This window comes from Bombina bombina, chromosome 10 (assembly GCF_027579735.1).
Source record: "Bombina bombina isolate aBomBom1 chromosome 10, aBomBom1.pri, whole genome shotgun sequence".
Lineage (NCBI taxonomy): Eukaryota > Metazoa > Chordata > Amphibia > Anura > Bombinatoridae > Bombina > Bombina bombina.
Window position 1 is genome coordinate 98,569,993 of NC_069508.1, and position 25,982 is coordinate 98,595,974.

The 25,982-nt window shown below is 39.1% G+C and overlaps 1 protein-coding gene across 2 annotated transcripts in view; it reads right to left on the reverse strand.

Moving 5' to 3' along the window:
* Window positions 1–1,705: 1,705 nt before the first annotated feature.
* The window catches only part of RABGAP1L (RAB GTPase activating protein 1 like), a 1,244,335-nt gene continuing 1,220,058 nt past the window's right edge, over window positions 1,706–25,982 (reverse strand). For both annotated transcript variants that reach the window (XM_053693261.1, XM_053693262.1), the window contains 6 exons: window positions 23,057–23,167; window positions 22,603–22,707; window positions 18,885–18,968; window positions 17,840–17,911; window positions 16,767–16,964; window positions 1,706–2,493 (listed from right to left, as the gene is read on the reverse strand). In XM_053693261.1, the coding sequence (XP_053549236.1) occupies window positions 2,317–2,493; window positions 16,767–16,964; window positions 17,840–17,911; window positions 18,885–18,968; window positions 22,603–22,707; window positions 23,057–23,167 (747 nt within the window). In that variant the 3' untranslated portion in view covers window positions 1,706–2,316. The remainder of the gene's footprint in view (window positions 2,494–16,766; window positions 16,965–17,839; window positions 17,912–18,884; window positions 18,969–22,602; window positions 22,708–23,056; window positions 23,168–25,982) is intronic.

The window sequence follows — 25,982 nt, forward strand, 5'->3', positions numbered from 1 at the left end:
TAATGCCACACAAAAAGCCCTTTTCAGGGCTATTTGTAGGGTTAGATTTAGGTTTAGTGGTAGGGATAGTTTAGTATTTTAGGGGTTAAATAATTTAATATAGCTGGCGGCGAGGTAGGGGGATTAGATTAGGGGTTAATTAATTTAATATAGGCGGCGGCGGTGTAGAGGGATTAGATTAGGGGTTAATACATTTATTATAGGTGGCAGCTGTGTAGGGGGATTTAGATTAGAGGCAAAAGAGCAGATTACTTTGTGACAAAGCCCTGCCAAAAGCCCTTTTAAGGGCTGGTAAAAGAGCAGTTTTCTTTGGGGCATGCCCCGCAAAAAGCCCTTTTAAGGGCTGGCAAAAGAGCAGTTTACTTTGGGGTAATGCCACACAAAAAGCCCTTTTCAGGGCTATTTGTAGGGTTAGACTTAGGTTTAGTGGTAGGGATAGTTTAGTATTTTAGGGGTTAAATAATTTAATATAGCTGGCGGCGGGGTAGGGGGATTAGATTAGGGGTTAATTAATTTAATATAGGTGGCGGCGGGGTAGGGGCATTAAATTAGGGGTTAATTAATTTAATATAGGTGGCGGCGGGGTAGGAGGATTAAATTAGGGGTTAATAATTTTAAAATAGATGGCGGCGGGGTAGGAGCTCACTTTAGGGGGTAGGTAAGGTAGATGGCGGCGGTGTAAGGGGCTCACTTTAGGGGGTAGGTAAGGTAGATGGCGGCGGTGTAAGGGGCTCACTTTAGGGGGTAGTTTAATATAGTTGGGGAAGGTGTAGGGGGATCACATTAGGGGGTAGTTAATGTAGGTGGCGGCGGTTTAGGGGTTAAATATTTTATTAGGGATTGCGGCAGGGGATCGCGGTTGACAGATAGATAGACATTGCGCATGCGTTAGGTGTTAGGTTTATTTGGCAGGTAGTTTAGGGAGTTACGGGGCTCCAATAGACAGCGTAAGGCTTACTACGGCTGCTTTTTGTGGCGAGGTGAAAATGGAGTAAGATTTCTCCATTTTCGCCACGTAAGTCCTTACGCTGTATATTGGATACCAAACTGTGTGGGTTTGGTATACCGGCCTATGGCCCAAAAAACTACGGGCGACGGCAGAAATATACGGGCGTAACTTCTAGGTTACGTCGTATATAGGATACCAAACCAGCGCAAAATTCAGCGTCGCCGGCATTTGCGGGCGACGCTGCATATCGGATCGGGCCCCAGATGCGTATAGGGGTTTTACCTAATAGAACGAAGTAGAGTACTATGCGTAATATAAGCGGAACGGAAACAACTTGGCTTATTATGGTTCCGCGCTTGGATTTCAGTCCGAGGAATGGGCTATCATTGGCTGCTGGTTTGAAAAAGAAGGTGAATACGTCACGGTGGGGGGGAGTTAGGAAGCCATGTTAGGACACCAATTTTGAAGTTATCGTAGACGATTCAACAGTGAAGGCAGGAAGTAAGAGAAAGGGGGCACGTTGCAGCTTGATCTTTATTTATAGTTTTTCAACATAGATTAATGTTGTGGGCAGTGTTGAATGTCCCTTTAAGGAAAAAAAAATATCTGAGTTCCATGTCCCTGTTGTATGGAAGTGGACTTGTTTAAAGCCTGACATTATTTTTTGTGTGGCTATATATGTTTTTGATCGTGTTGAAGAAGGTAAAAAAATAAAATAAAAATACAACACAAGAACTGGAAAAAAAACCAACAAAGTGCACCAATGACTTTTTATTAAGCAGTAAATATAGTGACATATTTTTTATGTCCTGGTGACTAATTAATAAAGTTTTTGCAGGTTTCATACAACACTGCAGGTCCAAGTAAATCTCAATGACAGAAAAAGCTTAAAAAAAGTCAAAAAAAGAAAGTTTAGCACTTTCATAGGCAGCAAATATGTTAAAATTTTCCATCAAATATGTAATAAAGAAATATTTATATAAAGAAACTTTATGATCACTCCAGCAGATGTATACTTACAAAACGCACAATAATCTTACTTCCATGAGATAAGCTAGGTAATGGTGCCAGTACAAATTAGCCTGCTAGCAAGAGCCCCACGGCTCTGAAATAGTAAAATAATGCAAGTCTTATTAGAGAAATAATAATTAAAGTGTCCACTCTCCAAAGAAAAGATCCAAAACATTTTTCAGGAGGCTTTGCCAGAAGACTTGACAAGAGGTTTGAATCCTGTAGGACACATCTGTGACAACAGAAACCAATAGGTGATCTTAATCATAAGAAGTCGTAACGTCGGCAACTGTCCTCCTCTTGTTCGGTTTGCTTCCTGGTCATCTTGTGCTCTTGTTCAGTGCGTCATTAAGGTGCTATGTGCTCTCTTTAGGCCCCTGCAGGACTGGGCTGGAAGGCTGTGCTCCTTGCGGGGGCTGTGCGGTGGGCTGTGAACTTGTAGCCGTTTTAATAGAGTTCAGAGTTTTGCTAAACCAGGAGTTTTTGGCAGCCTGGATTTCACTGAGAAGTGCCCCTCTCTGATGCTCCAGTTCCTTAGGAAGAAAATTAGAAGAAAAAAAAAGGTTATTTTTTTGATAAATTCAGACAATAGTAAATATTAAACACAACTGTGATTTTGCAGCAGTACTAGCTAGAATTATGGTTTTGTTACAGTACATTATGCTTTGAACAAAATGCCAAGCAGTGTTTTGCAAAGTTACCATTACAAAATCAGAGGTCCTGTTTTATATACAAAGTAGTACTCTATAGGGAGGCATTTATAGTGTCATTTCCTACACATCTCATTTCTGCACAAGTACAGGGTTTGCCTGTTTGGAGTTAGGTAAGCTGAGCTATACTCTTTGCTCCACCCTGAAGTTTGTTTTTTTTGGACAAAGGAAGCTATGACCTTAGTTAAGCATTCTTGTACCTGCAATAATGTAATTTACTCCAACCTTCTGCTCAACAAAAAGAAGCCTGAAGCCACCACTTTTCCACTTTCGTTAAAGGGACAGTCTACACCAAAATTGTTATTGTTTAAAGAGATAGATAACGCCTTTACTACCCATTCCCCAGTTTTGCACAACCAACATTATTATATTAATATACTTTATACCATTTAAACCTCTAAATTTCTGCCTGTTTCTTCGTCACTATAGACAGCCTCTTATCACATGCTTTTGTATTTGCTTTTCACAGCAGGAGACTGCTAGTTCATGTGGGTCATATCTATAACATTGTGCTCATGCCTCTGGAGTTGTGGCTGACACAGCACTAATTGGTTAAAATGCAAGTCAATAGATAATAAATAACCATGTGATCAGGGGGCTATCAAGAGGCTTAGATACAAGGTAATCACAGAGGTAAAAAATATATTAAAATAACCACATTGGTTATGCAAAATTGGAGAATAGGTAATAAAGGGATTATTAAACAACAACAAAATTGGAGTAGACTGTCCCTTTAAGGTGGGAACACAGCTTTTAAAGGGACATGAAACCCCGATTTTTTTCTCTCATGAAATTCAGATAAACACTTTCCAAGTTACTTCTATTATCATATTTGCTTCATTCTCTTTGTATCCTTTTTAAGAAAAATCAGCAATGTACAACTGGGAGCTAACTGAACACATTGGATGAGCCAAAGACAACAGACATATATATGCAGCCACCAATCAGCAGCTAGCTCCTAGTTGTACTTTGCTGCTCCTGAGCTTACATACAAATGTTTTTCATCAAAGGCCAAGAAGAGAACAAAGCAAATTAGATAATATACGTAAATTGGAAAATAGTTTAAAAATGCCAGCTCTATCTGAATCATGCAAAACTTAAAGGGATAGTAAACCCACATTTTTTCTTTCATGATTCAGAAAGAGCAGGCAATTTTAAGCAACTTTCTAATTCACTCCTATTATCATTTTTTCTTTGTTTTCTTCCTATCTTTATTTGAAAAAGCAGGAATGAAAGCTTTGGAGCCGGCCTATTTTTTTGTTCAGTACCCTGGATAGGGCTTGCTGATTGGTGCTTGCATTTAGCCATCCAATCAACAAGAGCAACCTAGGTTCTCAACCTAAAATGGACCGGCTCCAAAGCTTTTATTCCTGCTTTTTCAAATAAAGAGAACAAGAGAAAAAAATGATAATAAAAGTAAAATTAGAAAGCTGCTTAAAATTGCCTGCTCTATCTGAATCGTGAAAGAAAACATTTGGGTTTAGTGTCCCTTTAATTATGTCTGCCCCTTTTTCAGATCCTTGCCTAAACAATACAGTTGCACAGAAATTTAAGATAAACTTCATCAAACCTCCTCCTTATAGATTCAGTAATGGTAAAATACTTCTGGACCTTTTTTTAGGTTTAGAGATCCAAACGAAGAAAGGTTTGCTTTATAAAACGATTAAACAAATTTGTGTCGATACTTCATTCAGTCATTATTTCCATTAAATCAGAGTAGCAACTATAAATGATTAGAATATTTAGCGATCATTTCTAGTTCCTATAGCTTGCTATGGGCTATTTTACACTTAATGCCCATGGTTCTTTCAATCTCACCACTGATTTAAATGCCCGGCCTTCAGATAGGGAATACTTTCATGTTTCAAATAGGGCATGTAATTTTAAACAACTTTCCAATTTACTTTTATCACCAATTTTGCTTTGTTCTCTTGGTATTCTTAGTTGAAAGCTAAACCTAGGAGGTTTATATGCTAATTTCTTAGACCTTGAAGGCCGCCTCTAATCTGAAGGCATTTTGACAGTTTTTCACCACTAGAGGGCATTAGTTTACGTGTTTCATATAGATAACATTGAGCTCATGCACGTGAATTTACCATGGAGACAGCTCTGATTGTCTAAAATGCAAGTCTGTCAAAAGAACTGAAATAAGGGGGCAGTCTGCTGAGGCATAGATACAAGGTAATTACAGAGGTAAAACTTGTATAATTATAACTGTGTTGGTTATGCAAAACTGGGAAATGGGTAATTAAGGCATTATCTATCTTTTAAAACAACAAAAATTCTGGTGTTGACTGTCCCTTTAAAAGTTAAACCTAGATAGGCTCATATGCTAATTTATACTGGAAGGTCAGACTAGTGCATCTTTATTCCCGTTTCTTTGCTTTCTTATGTGATTCAAAAGGGCAAGCAGAAAGCAAAGATTCAGATATTATCCTGAGCAAGATGGGCTTAATAATTGTGTCCAAGCAAAATAACTAATCTCACAAACTGGCTTCTTTCTCAGAGGACAATTTCATTACCTAGATCTGAAAAGTGCGTAATCGCTGTATCTTTTTTTCTGCAAGTTGATTTGCACCAGGTCTACAAATCAGTAACCTTTAAGATCTGAACTTCTGGGAAATCTTCATTTGACTTCCCTTTACGTTCTATACATTTTTACATTTCCCCAAACTGAAGCAGAGAAGATAAGCTCAGGAGTGTGCACGTGTCTGCAGCATTATATGGAAACAGTTTTTCAACAATGTTATAAGTTAGCAAGAACACTAGATGGCAGCACTATTTGCTGTCATGTAGTGGTTCAGGCATGTGCACGCTACCTACTAGGTATCTATTCAACAAAGAATATCATAAGAACAAAGCAAATTTGATAATAGAACTAAAATAGAAACTTTGTTAAAATTGTATTCTCTAACTGAATCATGAGAGTTTAATATCCCTTTAAAGAGCCATAATACCCAAATGTTTAAACACTTGAAAGTGAAGCAGCATAGCTGTAAAAAGCTGACTTGAAAATATCACCTGAACATCTCTATGTAAAAAAGAAAGATATTTTACCTCAAAAGTTTCTCAGTAGCCACCTCCCATTGTAAAGGACTTCTAAGCAGCATTTTAGTGTGTTTGTCCTGGGACATCTGAAGGGACTAGCATTGTGCACTCTCATATTATTTCACCAATCAGGTAAAGGAAGCTTACTATGAAATCTCATGAGAGTTAAGTGAAATCTCATGAGATCACAGTAAGAGTTCATGACCTCAGCACTGCTGATGCTGATTGGCTGCTGTTCATTTTGTCATTTTTTTTTTTTTTACCTGCAGCTGGGAGCAGCCGAGTATAACTTTTTACACAGCACTTACTCTGCTGAGCTGAGGAGATTGTGAGGTAAAATATCTTCCTTTTTTACATAGAGATGCTCAGGTGATATTTTCTTGTCAGCTTTTTACAGTTATACTGCATCAGTTTCAAGTGATTTAGCTTATGAGTATTATGTCCCTTTAATACACTTAAATAGTTTGTACATAGCTGTCATTAAACAATTGCAAGACACTAAAGCTTGCTACTAAAAAGTGCCACCTATAGGAAATAAATATTAGTATGCCTATAAAATTAAATACTATTAAACAATTGTTTCCTATTGTTATAAAATGTATGTTTTCTTTATATGTACAATTCACAGAAAGATGAAGGAATAAACAGTTATAGTAAAAACCGTTTTCCACTAATACCTGTAATTAAATATATATCAAGAGAGTATGTGTATTTGCAACAACAATAACAAACTTTATATATAAAAGGATATATGCGGCTCAGAGATTCCTGGTAATAGTATATAGTCTTTGTGTACTGGTAGGGATATATTCTCTGCGCTATTTAGGTATATGCTCTTTTTGCTAAAGGAAGCTTCCTCTAAGCTGTCAAGGAAAGTATTCAGGGAAAGGTGTAGTAAGACAAAAAAAGAGCTCTGTGAAGCCAATACCGGAATGGGGTGGACAAAGGAGTTATGTGTACCCCTTCTAATTAGATATATAGATCTGAATCTATATATATATATATTATTAAATGCTCTAGCATGAGTAAAAAATAAAAACAGAATTTATGTTTACCTGATAAATTACTTTCTCCAACGGTGTGTCCGGTCCACGGCGTCATCCTTACTTGTGGGATATTCTCTTCCCCAACAGGAAATGGCAAAGAGCCCAGCAAAGCTGGTCACATGATCCCTCCTAGGCTCCGCCTACCCCAGTCATTCGACCGACGTTAAGGAGGAATATTTGCATAGGAGAAACCATATGGTACCGTGGTGACTGTAGTTAAAGAAAATAAATTATCAGACCTGATTAAAAAAACCAGGGCGGGCCGTGGACCGGACACACCGTTGGAGAAAGTAATTTATCAGGTAAACATAAATTCTGTTTTCTCCAACATAGGTGTGTCCGGTCCACGGCGTCATCCTTACTTGTGGGAACCAATACCAAAGCTTTAGGACACGGATGAAGGGAGGGAGCAAATCAGGTCACCTAAATGGAAGGCACCACGGCTTGCAAAACCTTTCTCCCAAAAATAGCCTCAGAAGAAGCAAAAGTATCAAACTTGTAAAATTTGGTAAAAGTGTGCAGTGAAGACCAAGTCGCTGCCCTACATATCTGATCAACAGAAGCCTCGTTCTTGAAGGCCCATGTGGAAGCCACAGCCCTAGTGGAATGAGCCGTGATTCTTTCAGGAGGCTGCCGTCCGGCAGTCTCGTAAGCCAATCTGATGATGCTTTTAATCCAAAAGGAGAGAGAGGTAGAAGTTGCTTTTTGACCTCTCCTTTTACCGGAATAAACAACAAACAAGGAAGATGTTTGTCTAAAATCCTTTGTAGCATCTAAATAGAATTTTAGAGCGCGAACAACATCCAAATTGTGCAACAAACGTTCCTTCTTTGAAACTGGTTTCGGACACAGAGAAGGTACGATAATCTCCTGGTTAATGTTTTTGTTAGACACAACTTTTGGAAGAAAACCAGGTTTAGTACGCAAAACCACCTTATCTGCATGGAACACCAGATAAGGAGGAGAACACTGCAGAGCAGATAATTCTGAAACTCTTCTAGCAGAAGAAATTGCAACCAAAAACAAAACTTTCCAAGATAATAACTTAATATCAACGGAATGTAAGGGTTCAAACGGAACCCCCTGAAGAACTGAAAGAACTAAATTGAGACTCCAAGGAGGAGTCAAAGGTTTGTAAACAGGCTTGATTCTAACCAGAGCCTGAACAAAGGCTTGAACATCTGGCACAGCTGCCAGCTTTTTGTGAAGTAACACAGACAAGGCAGAAATCTGTCCCTTCAGGGAACTTGCAGATAATCCTTTTTCCAATCCTTCTTGAAGGAAGGATAGAATCTTAGGAATCTTAACCTTGTCCCAAGGGAATCCTTTAGATTCACACCAACAGATATATTTTTTCCAAATTTTGTGGTAAATCTTTCTAGTTACAGGCTTTCTGGCCTGAATAAGAGTATCGATAACAGAATCTGAGAACCCTCGCTTTGATAAGATCAAGCGTTCAATCTCCAAGCAGTCAGCTGGAGTGAGACCAGATTCGGATGTTCGAACGGACCCTGAACAAGAAGGTCCCGTCTCAAAGGTAGCTTCCAAGGTGGAGCCGATGACATATTCAACAGATCTGCATACCAAGTCCTGCGTGGCCACGCAGGAGCTATCAAGATCACCGACGCCCTCTCCTGGTTGATCCTGGCTACCAGCCTGGGGATGAGAGGAAACGGCGGGAACACATAAGCTAGTTTGAAGGTCCAAGGTGCTACTAGTGCATCCACTAGAGCCGCCTTGGGATCCCTGGATCTGGACCCATAGCAAGGAACTTTGAAGTTCTGACGAGAGGCCATCAGATCCATGTCTGGAATGCCCCACAGCTGAGTGACTTGGGCAAAGATTTCCGGATGGAGTTCCCACTCCCCCGGATGCAAAGTCTGACGACTCAGAAAATCCGCTTCCCAATTTTCCACTCCTGGGATGTGGATAGCAGACAGGTGGCAGGAGTGAGACTCCGCCCATAGAATGATTTTGGTCACTTCTTCCATCGCCAGGGAACTCCTTGTTCCCCCCTGATGGTTGATGTACGCAACAGTTGTCATGTTGTCTGATTGAAACCGTATGAACTTGGCCCTCGCTAGCTGAGGCCAAGCCTTGAGAGCATTGAATATCGCTCTCAGTTCCAGAATATTTATCGGTAGAAGAGATTCTTCCCGAGACCAAAGACCCTGAGCTTTCAGGGATCCCCAGACCGCGCCCCAGCCCATCAGACTGGCGTCGGTCGTGACAATGACCCACTCTGGTCTGCGGAATGTCATCCCTTGTGACAGGTTGTCCAGGGACAGCCACCAACGGAGTGAGTCTCTGGTCCTCTGATTTACTTGTATCTTCGGAGACAAGTCTGTATAGTCCCCATTCCACTGACTGAGCATGCACAGTTGTGATGGTCTTAGATGAATGCGCGCAAAAGGAACTATGTCCATTGCCGCTACCATCAAACCGATCACTTCCATGCACTGCGCTATGGAAGGAAGAGGAACGGAATGAAGTATCCGACAAGAGTCTAGAAGTTTTGTTTTTCTGGCCTCTGTCAGAAAAATCCTCATTTCTAAGGAGTCTATTATTGTTCCCAAGAAGGGAACCCTTGTTGACGGAGATAGAGAACTCTTTTCCACGTTCACTTTCCATCCGTGAGATCTGAGAAAGGCCAGGACAATGTCCGTGTGAGCCTTTGCTAGAGGAAGGGACGACGCTTGAATCAGAATGTCGTCCAAGTAAGGTACTACAGCAATGCCCCTTGGTCTTAGCACAGCTAGAAGGGACCCTAGTACCTTTGTGAAAATCCTTGGAGCAGTGGCTAATCCGAAAGGAAGCGCCACGAACTGGTAATGCTTGTCCAGGAATGCGAACCTTAGGAACCGATGATGTTCCTTGTGGATAGGAATATGTAGATACGCATCCTTTAAATCCACTGTGGTCATGAATTGACCTTCCTGGATGGAAGGAAGAATAGTTCGAATGGTTTCCATCTTGAACGATGGAACCTTGAGAAACTTGTTTAAGATCTTGAGATCTAAGATTGGTCTGAACGTTCCCTCTTTTTTGGGAACTATGAACAGATTGGAGTAGAACCCCATCCCTTGTTCTCTTAATGGAACAGGATGAATCACTCCCATTTTTAACAGGTCTTCTACACAATGTAAGAATGCCTGTCTTTTTATGTGGTCTGAAGACAACTGAGACCTGTGGAACCTCCCCCTTGGGGGAAGCCCCTTGAATTCCAGAAGATAACCTTGGGAGACTATTTCTAGCGCCCAAGGATCCAGAACATCTCTTGCCCAAGCCTGAGCGAAGAGAGAGAGTCTGCCCCCCACCAGATCCGGTCCCGGATCGGGGGCCAACATTTCATGCTGTCTTGGTAGCAGTGGCAGGTTTCTTGGCCTGCTTTCCCTTGTTCCAGCCTTGCATTGGTCTCCAAGCAGGCTTGGCTTGAGAAGTATTACCCTCTTGCTTAGAGGACGTAGCACTTTGGGCTGGTCCGTTTCTACGAAAGGGACGAAAATTAGGTTTATTTTTTGCCTTGAAAGGCCGATCCTGAGGAAGGGCGTGGCCCTTACCCCCAGTGATATCAGAGATAATCTCTTTCAAGTCAGGGCCAAACAGCGTTTTCCCCTTGAAAGGAATGTTAAGTAGCTTGTTCTTGGAAGACGCATCAGCTGACCAAGATTTCAACCAAAGCGCTCTGCGCGCCACAATAGCAAACCCTGAATTCTTAGCCGCTAACCTAGCCAATTGCAAAGTGGCGTCTAGGGTGAAGGAATTAGCCAATTTGAGAGCATTGATTCTGTCCATAATCTCCTCATAAGGAGGAGAATCACTATCGACCGCCTTTATCAGCTCATCGAACCAGAAACATGCGGCTGTAGCTACAGGGACAATGCATGAAATTGGTTGTAGAAGGTAACCCTGCTGAACAAACATCTTTTTAAGCAAACCTTCTAATTTTTTATCCATAGGATCTTTGAAAGCACAACTATCCTCTATGGGTATAGTGGTGCGTTTGTTTAAAGTGGAAACCGCTCCCTCGACCTTGGGGACTGTCTGCCATAAGTCCTTTCTGGGGTCGACCATAGGAAACAATTTTTTAAATATGGGGGGAGGGACGAAAGGAATACCGGGCCTTTCCCATTCTTTATTAACAATGTCCGCCACCCGCTTGGGTATAGGAAAAGCTTCTGGGAGTCCCGGGACCTCTAGGAACTTGTCCATTTTACATAGTTTCTCTGGGATGACCAACTTGTCACAATCATCCAGAGTGGATAATACCTCCTTGAGCAGAATGCGGAGATGTTCCAACTTAAATTTAAACGTAATCACATCAGGTTCAGCTTGTTGAGAAATGTTCCCTGAATCAGTAATTTCTCCCTCAGACAAAACCTCCCTGGCCCCATCAGACTGGGTTAGGGGCCCTTCAGAACCATTATTATCAGCGTCGTCATGCTCTTCAGTATCTAAAACAGAGCAGTCACGCTTACGCTGGTAAGTGTTCATTTTGGCTAAAATGTTTTTGACAGAATTATCCATTACAGCCGTTAATTGTTGCATAGTAAGGAGTATTGGCGCGCTAGATGTACTAGGGGCCTCCTGAGTGGGCAAGACTCGTGTAGACGAAGGAGGGAATGATGCAGTACCATGCTTACTCCCCTCACTTGAGGAATCATCTTGGGCATCATTGTCATTGTCACATAAATCACATTTATTTAAATGAATAGGAATTTTGGCTTCCCCACATTCAGAACACAGTCTATCTGGTAGTTCAGACATGTTAAACAGGCATAAACTTGATAACAAAGTACAAAAAACGTTTTACAATAAAACCGTTACTGTCACTTTAAATTTTAAACTGAACACACTTTATTACTGCAATTGCGAAAAAACATGAAGGAATTGTTCAAAATTCACCAAATTTTCACCACAGTGTCTTAAAGCCTTAAAAGTATTGCACACCAAATTTGGAAGCTTTAACCCTTAAAATAACGGAACCGGAGCCGTTTTTAACTTTAACCCCTTTACAGTCCCTGGTATCTGCTTTGCTGAGACCCAACCAAGCCCAAAGGGGAATACGATACCAAATGACGCCTTCAGAAAGTCTTTTCTAAGTATCAGAGCTCCTCTCACATGCGACTGCATGTCATGCCTCTCAAAAAACAAGTGCGCAACACCGGCGCGAAAATGAGGCTCTGCCTATGATTTGGGAAAGCCCCTAAAGAATAAGGTGTCTAAAACAGTGCCTGCCGATATTATTATATCAAAATACCCAGATAAAATGATTCCTCAAGGCTAAATATGTGTTAATAATGAATCGATTTAGCCCAGAAAAAGTCTACAGTCTTAATAAGCCCTTGTGAAGCCCTCATTTACGATCTTAATAAACATGGCTTACCGGATCCCATAGGGAAAATGACAGCTTCCAGCATTACATCGTCTTGTTAGAATGTGTCATACCTCAAGCAGCAAGAGACTGCTTACTGTTCCCCCAACTGAAGTTAATTGCTCTCAACAGTCCTGTGTGGAACAGCCATGGATTTTAGTGACGGTTGCTAAAATCATTTTCCTCATACAAACAGAAATCTTCATCTCTTTTCTGTTTCTGAGTAAATAGTACATACCAGCACTATTTTAAAATAACAAACTCTTGATTGAATAATAAAAACTACAGTTAAACACTAAAAAACTCTAAGCCATCTCCGTGGAGATGTTGCCTGTACAACGGCAAAGAGAATGACTGGGGTAGGCGGAGCCTAGGAGGGATCATGTGACCAGCTTTGCTGGGCTCTTTGCCATTTCCTGTTGGGGAAGAGAATATCCCACAAGTAAGGATGACGCCGTGGACCGGACACACCTATGTTGGAGAAATCCCTTAAAAACAGCAACAAATTGTAAAAAATATTTCATACAAGTCTATAGGTTGCAAAATATACAGTGAACCGTAAAATCTATTATATAATTATTGTAAAAACATACGTGTGTGTTTAAGAAGGTACCTTCAGTTACTACATAAGATTTTATACAGAATAATTTTTTTTAATTTTTAGAGCTTTATAAACACTAAAATATGATCAATGCGCTATTTCATTGACACGAATTGTCATAGGCAAAAATGCTCACATACTGTATATATTGTGTTAAAAAGCAATAGAGAAACAACAGGTTGGCCAACCTTTATAAACATTTTTTCACATCTAAAAACACAATAGTGCATTAGGAGTTTATAAAAAACAAACGAAAGAGGTCAGAGTAAGACTCAGTTCGTGAAGCGCTTGTGAATATAGTAGTGGAGATAATAGTAAAGATTGGACAGTTATTAGTGTCAGAGTGATATTATAAAACTGTTTGATGGTCGTGGCCGATGACAATAAGTGGCTTTGTTAAGAAGCCGGTTCTTTGGTGCAGGTAATGTGGTTATAGGTTTCTAACCTTAGTGTCCCTTATGTTCCGTTGGTGAAAAGTGAAGTCACCGCTGAAATCACTGCTGAAATCCGGTTTAGGTTATGAAAAAGGAGGTTCTAGAGTTTCTAATCTGCCCTCTGCCCAGGTGGCTTGGCTCTTAATTGACGTGTCCATAATCCATTGGTGGATCTTGTTTAAAGTCTTCTGGCTTCCAGATTAGCCCGTAATCAGTCCCTCCCGTAATCGGTAGTGGCTTTTTTTAGGGGCTTTGAATCTGCCCATGGTCCGTTTGTGGTTAAGGGGTCTTTGTACCACTATTGCCGGTCTTGGAGCAGCTGGATACAGCATGTATCAGCATATAGCGCGTCCGTGCTCTCACTTCCTGTGGGCGTGGCTGCCTCAATTACTTCTGATCTATGGCAACTCTGGGTGATAACACAGACTCAGGAAAAGGATATTGCAACAGCCTTTCTCAAGCATATCCATCTGAGTACACTGTAAAATTGTTTTTATATGAATGTATTTTCAATGACTTGTTATACCAGCTGCAGAGTATAAAATGTATGAGAAATTGTATTTTTCCGTTGTTTATTTGTGTATATGAAGTAGCTGGTTTTGTGCTTTTAAACTACAGAATATCATAATGGGTTGAGCTTCAGGTAATATCAGATCTCATTATGTTATCACTTTGTGTACACACACTTGCTTCCTTATCTTATATTTGTCTAGAAAACTAAAGCTCAATACTTAGAGAGAACAATGGAAAATTATCATTTTATTACTTAACTATCCTACACCCCACTGAAAGTGTAATTTCTTCTGCTGGCTGTGTTTACTTAAGCTATTCAATAGAATATATACCACAGGCTAAATCAGCTTTTTTAAATGCCAAAATAGTGTTTTAAATTGTAAACAATTTAAAACACTCCAGCAGGTAAAATGAATCATTGGGAACAATTTAAAGGGGAGAACATTTTTGGGTGAACTGCCCCTTTAAGTACTAAACCGTTGATTGCACTTTAATTGGGAAACAGAAGTTAGTGGTCATGGAGTGTGAATATTAAAAAATTATGTGTATTTTAAAGATTCTTCATGTCTCCATAAACATTGTCTGTTTTTATACTCTGTTAATTTGTTGTTTCTTACTTATATGTGCATTTGGGTCACAATGTGATATAACTGAGTGTACTGAGTACACAAAACATTTTCTCTGCTTTGTATAGACAAAAATCATTGTGGGTATTTACAAACACAAAGTGGTGTTAAACTGCGTGGTTATAAAAAAGGACAATGTAAAAACAAGTTAGGATACCATTAAAGGGACAGTCAAGTCCAAAAAGAACTTTCATGTTTCAAATAGGGCATGTCATTTTAAACAACTTTCCAATTTACTTTTATCACCAATTTTGCTTTGTTCTCTTGGTATTCTTAGTTAAAAACTAAACCTTGGAGGTTCATATGCTAATTTCTTAAACCTTGAAGGCCGCCTCTAATCTAAATGCATTTTGATAGTTTTTCACCACTAGAGGGGATTAGTTCACATGTTTCATATAGATAACATTGAGCTCATGCACGTGAATTTACCATGGAGACAGCTCTGATTGGCTAAAATGCAAGTCTGTCAAAAGAACTGAAATAAGGGGGCAGTCTGCTGAGGCTTAGATACAAGGTAATTACAGAGGTAAAACTTGTATAATTATAACTGTTGGTTATGCAAAACTGGGAAATTGGTAATTAAGGGATTATCTATCTTTTAAAACAACAAAAATTCTGGTGTTGACTGTCCCTTTAATGGTATCCTAAGTTGTTTTTACATTGTCCTTTTTTATGACCACGCTGTTTAACACCACTTTGTGTTTGTAAATACCTATGATGATTTTTGTCTATACAAAGCAGAGAAAAAAAGCCACTACCAAATACGGGAGGGACAGATTACGGGCTAATCTGGAAGCCAAAAGACCCGCAAAGATTTTAAACAAGATCCACCAGTGGATTACGGACACATCGATTAAGAAACAAGCCACCTGTGCAGAGGGCAGATTAGAAACCCTAGAACCTCCTTTCTCATATCCTAAACAGGATTTCAGCGGTGACTTCACTTTTCACCAACTGACCATAAGGGACACTAAGGTTAGAAACCTATAACCACATTACCTGCACCAAAGAACCGGCTTCTTAACAAAGCCACTTATTGTCATCGGCCACGACCATCAAACAGTTTTATAATATCACTATGATACGAATAACTGTCCAATCTTTACTATTATCTCCACTACTATATTCACAAGCGCTTCACGAACAGAGTCTTACTCTGACCTCTTTCGTTTGTTTTTTATGAACTCCTAATGCACTAATAATTAAAAAATGAATTATTCTGTATAAAATCTTATGTAGTAACTGAAGGTACCTTCTTAAACACACACGTATGTTTATACAATAATTATATAATAGATTTTACGGTTGACTGTGTATATTTTGCAACCTATAGACTGTATGAAATATTTTTTCCAATTTGTTGCTGTTTTTAAGAGATTTTATTTTGTACTCATGCTAGAGCATTTAATAATAAAAATCTGGTTTTAATAGAAATCTGTTTCACTCACTTCCACTTAATTATTCTTCACAATAATCGCTATATATATATATGTACACATAACTCCTTTGTCCACCCCATTCCGGTATTAGCTTCCCAGCGCTCTTTTTTCTTACTACACCTTTTCCTGAATAGTATATAGTCCACACTGCAGCTCCTTTGTAGACACACCGTCAGGAAGGGGTGGTACTAAGAAACAAGAAAAAGAAGACAGGAGCGCAAGGGACTGATCTAAGAATAGTATTAAAAACACCTTTTAATTGTACACGATAAAAATACACTCACACTCTTTAACCTCAAGCTTATGAGGTATATAAAAAGCACATCAATAGGTGGACCAATGCAGCACAATCTCTGTGTACAGACCCAGAGTCCCAATCCTTTTTACAAGATCGTACCGGTTGGCGTGTCAACAGGGACAGCTATGCAGCTCACCTCCGCATCCGTATCTCCGTGGTGATTCTCCAAGGAAATGGCACAAACTGAGTCTCTGGCTGCTTAAAATGTCCCCTTCAAATTGTCACTCAAATTACACAAAGTGTAGGGACCGCTAACTCCCACCAGACTACTACAGTCATTCACAAGCCGTCTAGAATGCTGTGTGCTAGTTCCAAGCGTCTGTCAATGTGGGAGTGGCCTAACGCATTTTTTGGGGCTCCTCCCCACTTCGTAGGAGACATCCTCTGACGAAGTGGGGAGGAACCCCACAAAACACACTAGGCCATGCCCACATTGACAGGCGCTTGGAACTAGCAGACACACAGCGTTCTAGCCGGCTTGTGAACAACTGTAGTAGTCTGGTAAAAAGGATTGGGACTCTGGGTCTGTACACAGAGAGATTGTGCTGCATTGGTCCACCTATTGATGTGCTGTTTATATACTTCATAAGTTCATAAGCTTGAAGTTAAAGAGTGTGAGTGTATTTTTATTGTGTGCAATTAAAAGGTTTTTTTAATACTATTCTTAGATCAGTCCCAAGTGCTACGGTCTTTTTCTTTTAGCATAGTTGTCATTACCTGGATTTTGCATTTGGCCTCCACAAGCTGCAGTTTGGTTTGTGCCAGGTCCAGCTCCATTTCTCGCAGATGTTTCATGATAGATTCCTTCTCATCATCTGCTCCATCAGCTGATTTGTCTTTGCCTGAGCTACCAGTCTGTAGGACCCCTTCCTTGCTGAAAATCTCACTGCAGTGGCTGCAGGACATTACTCTGGCCTAAACAGATAGAAATAAATTAAATGGTAGAAGAATATCAAGGAGGAATAATGTGTGTGTATATAAATATATATATATATATATATAACCAATCTGCAGCCCGACCCTCCAATAGTCACCTGCCTGGGTGCAATAATGCAATGCAATTTTCAAAGGAAAGATTGCACTCACAGGACTTTTTAACAAATACTGCTAATGAAGGGGATAATATCCCCGAAAACGTTCCATTGCAATCTTTCCTCTGAGAATATATATTTATATATATATATATATATATATATATATACACACACACACACACAATATATATATATATATATATATATATATATATATATATACATATATATATATATATATACACACACATGTGTCTGTATGTGTATATATATATATATATATATATATATATATATATATATATATATATATCTGTATAAACATGTGGAGATAGGTGCACTCCCACTAACAAGCTTCATATGCTAGGGTGCTAAGAGTAGTAGTTGTAGCTGAAGGACGAAGCACTCTCTGGGGTCTTATAAAGTGTACAACACAATTTTATTTGGTCTGATGAAGGGGTGAACGCCCCGAAACTTCACTGTAAATAATGTTGTGCTGTAGACCAGAGAGTGCTATATACCTGTGTGTGTGTATATATATGAATGAAATCATGAGTTATAAACCATTATTTTTAAGTACATTTTATCTGCTGCATGTTTTTACATGGTGACCCATTTGGCAATGCAGCCACTCTCTCTGGGAGCATAGATCAGTGCCATGAACTAAAAATGGCCTGTGCTCAGAGGTTCTCAAACCCAGACATGTTTGCAGACCAGAGTTCTGGCCGTCACCAGAATGTTTAAATCAACTCTTACCTTGACCATCTCAAGTTCCTCTCTGCTTGTAGTTTGTTGCTTCTCGAGCCGTGTGCTCAGTTGAGAACAAATCTTTGTAAGAGAAGAGAGAGACAATATAGTTTTAGTATAAGTTCATTCTCAAGCTTAAAGTGAAGGTCAATTTTGATGAATTAGCGCCCGGTTTTTAATAATCCTATTAAAAACAAGGGCACTTTAATTCATCAAAATTGACATTTCACTCCTTTTCTTCAAAAACTTACCTTTTCATTCTGGCAGCCGCTCCAGCGATTCCCACGGCCGTCGGAAGCTTCTGCAGATGTCAGAAATGACGAATCCGGCTTCCTCCAATCACGGCTTCCCCCCTCGGGGGAATCTTGGCCTGATGCAACGCCGTGATTGGAGAAAGCCGGATTCGTCATTTTGGACCTGCGAAGATGGCTTGTGACGGGCGGAGGAAGTGCTGGAGCGGCTGCCAGGATTAAAAGGTAAGTTTTTGAAGAAAACGAGTGAGATGACAATTTTGATGAATTAAAGTGCCCTTGTTTTTAATAGGATTATTAAAAACCGGGCACTAATTCATCAAAATTGACCTTCACTTTAAAGGAATACTGACATCAAATCATAAAGGGATATGAAACCCAAAAAATATCTTTCATGATTCGCACAGAGCATTAAACAGCTTTCCAATTTACGTCTATTACCTAATTTGCTAAGTTCTCTTGGTGTCCTTTGCTGAAAAGGATACCTAGGTAAGCTCAGGAGCTGGGAGCTAGCTTATGATTGGTGGTTGCACATATATATGTCTGTCATTGGTTTACCAATGTGTTCATCTAGCTCTCAGTAGTGCATTGTTGTTCCTCCCATAAAGGATACCAAGAGAATGCAGAGGCTTAGATACAAGGTAATCACAGAGGTCAAAAGTGTATTAATATAACTGTGTTGGTTATGCAAAACTGGGGAATGGGTAATAAAGGGATTATCTATCTTTTCAAACAATAACAATTCTGGTGTAGACTGTCCCTTTAACCCTGGCCAGTATAGCACAATTATATTATCAACTCACCTGTTTATACTCTGCTATGATAGCTGTAGTTTTCTTGATTTCTAATTCAGCCTTTTCCAACTGTTTCCGGAAAACTTCCTTAAGCTGGAGAGAAAAAAATAAATCTGATAATCAGTTTCCTATACAGAGATGAGACAGTTCTATATTCAGATAAGGTAAATGGTGGGAAAGTCACATTTACTGGACTCTAACTTTACTCCCCAAGTAGTGGGTGCAACTGGAATCTGTTTAAATACTGATAATGCAACAATAGGTTAATTTGTAATACAGTAAAGCTACTTCTCATAAAGATGTATAAAACATTAGAAGTTTAAAATATCACTTACATAAGCATTCATAAATGACAGTCATTAAATAGTAATTTCACAGTCACAATTATTGATTGATTTTTCTTTTTTCCATCTATACCTGTGGAGTCAGTGGCATCTGTCACATCTGTAGATATTGATTGATATCTACTGCACCAGCTGTGGCTTGATGCACAAGTTGCCATCTTAGAAATTGCCAGACTGCTGGTGTTGCGCTTATTTGCAAATTTAAAAAAACAAAATTTATGCTTACCTGATAAATGTATTTATTTCTTGACACGATGAGTCCACGGATAATCTAATTACTAATGGGATATTTAACAGCTTTGCTGTGGTGCTCTTTGCCGCCTCCTGCTGGGCAGGATTGATATATCCCATTAGTAATTAGATGATCAGTGGACTCATTGTGTCATTAGAAAGAAAAACTTAACAAGCAAACAGTATCACCAGTGATTAGATTATTGTGGGTGTTCTAAAGAGTCAAATACACCCTTTAAAACAATATGGAAGTTGCTTCTCCTACATTTTTTGTTGGAATAGTGTAGACAGCTGAAAATTATAAAATAAACAACATTCAGCTTAATCTTCATTTTAAAGTCACCTATTTTTGGAGCCCAAGTCTAGCTCTTGCGTCAGTGTATTTTTATTTTGGGACAGACTGTACTGCCAAATCATAAGGTGTATCTCCTGTGAAGTCTAGGGAAGTGTGCTCCAAGGGTCTGTTACTTTCCCATTGTCATATAGTCTGTACGAGTGATGTGTTGTCGTATAGTCTGTACGAGTGATGTGTTGTCGTATAGTCTGTACGAGTGATGTGTTGTCGTATAGTCTGTACGAGTGATGTGTTGTCGTATAGTCTGTATGAGTGATGTGTTGTCGTATAGTCTGTATGAGTGATGTGTTGTCGTATAGTCTCTATGAGTGATGTGTTGTCGTATAGTCTCTATGAGTGATGTGTTGTCGTATAGTCTGTATGAGTGATGTGTTGTCATATAGTCTGTATGAGTGATGTGTTGTCGTATAGTCTGTATGAGTGATGTGTTGTCGTATAGTCTGTATGAGTGATGTGTTGTCATATAGTCTGTACGAGTGATGTGGTGTCGTATAGTCTGTATGAGTGATGTGTTGTCGTACAGTCTGTATGAGTGATGTGTTGTCGTATAGTCTGTATGAGTGATGTGTTGTCGTATAGTCTGTACGAGTGATGTGTTGTCATATAGTCTGTACAAGTGATGTGTTGTCATATAGTCTGTACGAGTGATGTGTTGTCGTATAGTCTGTATGAGTGATGTGTTGTCGTATAGTCTGTATGAGTGATGTGTTGTCGTATAGTCTGTATGAGTGATGTGTTGTCGTATAGTCTGTATGAGTGATGTGTTGTCGTACAGTCTGTATGAGTGATGTGTTGTCATATAGTCTGTATGAGTGATGTGTTGTCATATAGTCTGTATGAGTGATGTGTTGCCGTATAGTCTGTATGAGTGATGTGTTGTCGTATAGTCTGTATAGTCTGTATGAGTGATGTGTTGTCGTACAGTCTGTATGAGTGATGTGTTGTCGTACAGTCTGTATGAGTGATGTGTTGCCGTACAGTCTGTACGAGTGATGTGTTGCCGTACAGTCTGTACGAGTGATGTATTGTCGTATAGTCTGTATGAGTGATGTGTTGTCGTACAGTCTGTATGAGTGATGTGTTGTCGTATAGTCTGTACGAGTGATGTGTTGTTGTATAGTCTGTATGAGTGATGTGTTGTCATATAGCCTGTATGAGTGATGTGTTGTCGTACAGTCTGTATGAGTGATGTGTTGTCGTACAGTCTGTATGAGTGATGTGTTGCCGTACAGTCTGTACGAGTGATGTGTTGTCGTATAGTCTGTATGAGTGATGTGTTGTCGTACAGTCTGTATGAGTGATGTGTTGTCGTATAGTCTGTACGAGTGATGTGTTGTTGTATAGTCTGTATGAGTGATGTGTTGTCGTATAGTCTGTATGAGTGATGTGTTGCCGTATAGTCTGTATGAGTGATGTGTTGTCATATAGTCTGTATGAGTGATGTGTTGTCGTATAGTCTGTATGAGTGATGTGTTGTCGTATAGTCTGTATGAGTGATGTGTTGTCGTATAGTCTGTACGAGTGATGTGTTGTCATATATACAAAAAATGGTGATCCGGAGCTGCAGTAAAAACTTGATGCTTTATTTAATTTCCATTAAAACTGGTACAGTAACATGTAAAAGAAAACGTGACAACAACATGCCCTTAGTAGTTAGAAAAACTTGCGCGTTTCGGCTGTTTGCCGTACTCATAGCTCTCTAGCTCCCTTTGTACTAATGGGCCTTTTAAAGGGAATAAAATCATGTGATTGGCTAAGGGCCCATTGTTAAGTTAACACATTCATTACAGGTATAAATGTTAACTGCAAATTTCGTTGTCTACTTACATTTTCATTATGACCATACTGATAGTACTAATACATGTTACTTCTTTCATACTAGCTAGAGAGCTATGAGTACGGCAAACAGCCGAAACGCGTGAGCTTCTCTAACTTACTGTACCAGTTTTAATGGCAATTAAATAAAGCATCAAGTTTTTACTGCAGCTCCAGATCACAATTTTTTGTATTTATTAATTGAGCAGCTCCAGGAGCTAATGCAGTTTGTTCCCAAGAAGCATTGTTTCCAGTTTCGCAGCACAAGGCTTTGAAGGCAGTCTGTGAAGCGGTTCCAGTGATTCTGGAATCACTTACCCCCCAAGAGTCGGCACCAACGATGACGTTGTATGCCTTAGCCAGAACGTGTGAGAGCTCACGGCGTCCGGATCGAGCAGCTTGTGGGAGCAGTGTGGCTCCAAGCTAGGGCAACCAGATTCCGCATTGCCCAGGAGAGAGGTCTCCCGAACGGCTACTCCACACTAGGCGGACACAGACAAGAGCCGTGAAGAGGGGGTAAGTGCAACACCTGATAACCGCTATTGCCAGGACATATGGGTCTATGATTATAGAGCTTGGTTGGTAAATAAAAATTATGCAAAATCTAAGTGTAAAAATCTATTATAGAAACACTGGTTAAAAGTGATACATTAAACATAGTGTATGATCTTTCTCTAAGTTTGAACATATATATTATATGGTAGAGAGATTGAAATATCAAAATGATTATGATTTTTTTTTATATTGGAGCAGACTTGCCCCAGGGCTTTATTCATTTACCTTCTGAGGGAACTCTGGTTTGGGTAAAATTAATTCTGAACCAAATGAATGACCTAGAAGCAAACTTCAGCTCAAGCCGAACTTCTGCTTATAGTTTCAGACCAACCCATTAGACTGATGGAATGCGGCCAAAATTCCTACAGCCTCACAATTATGTCAATTAGTTGTGAAGCTTCAACTTTCATTTGGAATCTGCTCTCACCTGGGCTGTCTCTTCTTCCTGTTTGCGTTTCTCTTCCTCGGCCTCAACCAACCTCTGCTTAGTTAGCAGAAGCTCCTTATTCAATACTTCAGCTTTGTCCTCCGCCTGCAGGCAAAAAACAAACAAACCAACACTAGTAAATGTAATGCATTCAGTTCTAATATGACAACAATCCGGCAAACTCTTCCTACTATTCTTAATATATATCATGAGTTACGGTTCTAATTTTCAGCTATAAGTGTGGAGACTATTTACTAATATATATACACATACATACATTATATATAGGTAATACACACTAGGACATACTATTACATTTGAATAAAGATTACAATTTAAAAGAAGGAAAACATTCTTACATTTTTACTGTTGTATTTTTTGTGTTTTACAAGACTGACAGGTAATTGCTATTTAGAGGTTTGCAGTGTAACTTATTTTTATAATCAGACCTTACCTGATCCAAATCATTGCGCAGGGCAATTTTGCTAGTGACCAGTTCGTGAGCCAGGTCATCATTTTCCTGTTCTAGCCTCATGCTGGTCTCCTGCAGTCTCCGATTTTCTCTCTATCAAGGGAGATCATATAGACATATCAGTGCGTTGTCAAGCAACATATAAGCTGCAGAGAGGTAAACTAACTAGCAGAATGTAAAAGCAGAATATAAACACAAAACAATAATGCACAACAATAAGTAACGCTCGCACGCTGCGTCTCCACCAATAAAATATATTTGCTGCTGGCAACACAGATGCTCTGCTACACTTTATAGCTTTTAGTGCTTTCAAACAAATTCAGTAAACCACTTAGCTGACAAATACAAAGCAATTCATGGTGATTTTTTTTTTTTGCAATGCAACAGTTTGGCTTAAGCATTGCATGAATAGCAGAGCAAGGAAAAGCCAAGGAAAATGTCACAATTGGCAGCAAAACAGCCCACCAGCGGGATACTGATAGACAAGAAATCACATGTATCTATCTACTTGGCACAGATGTCTATAACCAGAAATTGATGCCTCTATACACTTTACCAGCTATCAAATATATCAGATGTGACATTTATTAAATACAGTTATTAAGATTTTAGTTGTGCAGATCCTTCTCTCAAATATGAAATACCTTCATGCTGAATACACCTGCTAAAAATAGTCCTGACACACCAAGCCAATTTCATTATAGGGACAGTAAAGTCACAATTAAAGGTTTATGATTCGGATAGAGCATGCAATTTTAAACAACTTTCCAATTTACATTTGTAATCAAATTTTCTTTATTCTCTTGGTATCTTTTATTGAAGAGTAAAACTAGGTAGGCTCATTAGAGCTCAGGGGTGTGCACGTGTCGTTAGTACTCTATAGAAGCAGTGTTTTGCAACATTATTTGTAGCTTTGTTATACAATGTTGCAAAACACTGCTGCCATAGAGTACTAATGTTGCAAAACACTGCTGCCATAAATTACTAAAGACACGTGCACACTCCCAAGCTATTATGAGCCTATCTAGTTTTACTCTTCAATAAAAGATACCAAAAGAACAAAGCACATTTGATAACAGAAGTAAATTGGAAAGTAGTTTAAAATTGCATCCTCTATCTGAATCATAAAAGTTTAATTTTGACTTTACTGTCCCTTTAAGATGATACTTTCTGCAGCTCCTAAATACCATAGAAGTAAAATCAAAAGTTTATTGTTCATAGAAAGGCTCCTAAAATTATGGTCCTGGCTCCTAACTTTTTGGATTTGTCTACCTATATTGCTACATAAAATGATTTTGTCTCCTTAAATTAATATTCTGACTGGTCCCTCGGTTTCAAATTAATCTGTCAACACCTGGGTTAGATTGTAAAGTAACATTTTATTTTACTATAACTATCAGTTGCCTATCAATCATTAATCTTGTATTATCAGTCTGTCTTTCTATGCTGGAGAGGATATATCAATTTGTTAAACCTATTAGTTGCCTAAGATAGCTGCAGTGAAATACCTGTATATACTACACATACACAAATAGATTACAACTTCCATTACCTTATTCTTTGCCTAAACGTATTCAACTACTACAGTGTAATCTCTAAAACAGGTCAAATGGATGTGTGTGATGCTCATACTGTAACTAATGATCATTTTTGTAGATGGAAAATTTTCAGACAGTTGAGGTGAATCTATATTTGTATGTGTATTGCTAAGTTTCACAAGACACAGAACAAAAAAAAAGTCTTGCCCTTCCCCATGCCCCAACGACACACCTTACCTCAATTCATTTCTGTAAAACAAGTCACAGTCTATCTGAAAGCTTTATCAGGATACTCACTGTAGGCCAGGAGCTCTCTTATTGCAGCTAAGGGATTTCTATTTTAGGAGCGTGAATGTGTTCCTTGCTTAAAGTCAACAACTTCAGAGCAATTTATTCTGTTATACAGAGGTTAGGATACTTCCTGACTTACTATTCAGGAAGCTCAATTTCTATTGCAATAGAGTGCAACAAATATTTGCAAGAAATAATGACACTGCTTTTGTTTAACGCTGCCAACAGATATGTTGTCTGACAGATAAACAGGTTTACTTACGATTCTATGATTTTTTTAAATAAATTAGGACACGCAAGAGTATTGCCTGTCATAGATGGTTACACTAAAGCCAAACTGTGTCTTTATGCGATTGCTTAAAGTTCCAACACACTATGTTTATCCAATTTAAGTGATAAGACATCCTTGAGTCATTTTTCTATCAATAATGACAGTTATGAAGAGTACCCTAAGTGCAATGTGATCCTAATGTAGGTGCAGCACTCACTATATGCGCCTGCAATAAACACGGACAAAGTTACTGTAAGTGTAAAACGATATGAGTCTGCTTGGGAATAATGTTTTGGAAAGGTTTGTGCATGTGCTTAAAGGGATAGTCTACTTATTATTGTTATTGTTTAAAAAGATAATCCCTTTATTACCCATTGTCCAGTTTTGCATAACCAGCACTGTTATATTAATATACTGTTTACTGTATGTTATTTATATACTGTATACTGGGAGATAGCTGTTAAATGGTGGCTGCACTTATGCGCCTCTTGTCATTCGCTCACCATATGCGTTTAGCTAGCTCCCAGTACTTCATTTCTGCTGTTTCAACCAAGCATACTAAGAATGAAACACAATTTAATTATAGAAGTAAATTGAAAAGTTGTTTATAATTGTATGATCTATCTGGATCTCAAAAAAAAACCAATGGGTTTTCATGTCAGTAAAGAGTAAAACAAGGTAGGCTCAAGAACAACAATATACTACTGGGAGCTAGCTGAACACATTGGCTGAGCCAATGACAATAGTATAACTCCTGCATTGCTGCTTCTGCGCGTACCTAGGATACTAAGAGTGTGAAGCAGGGACG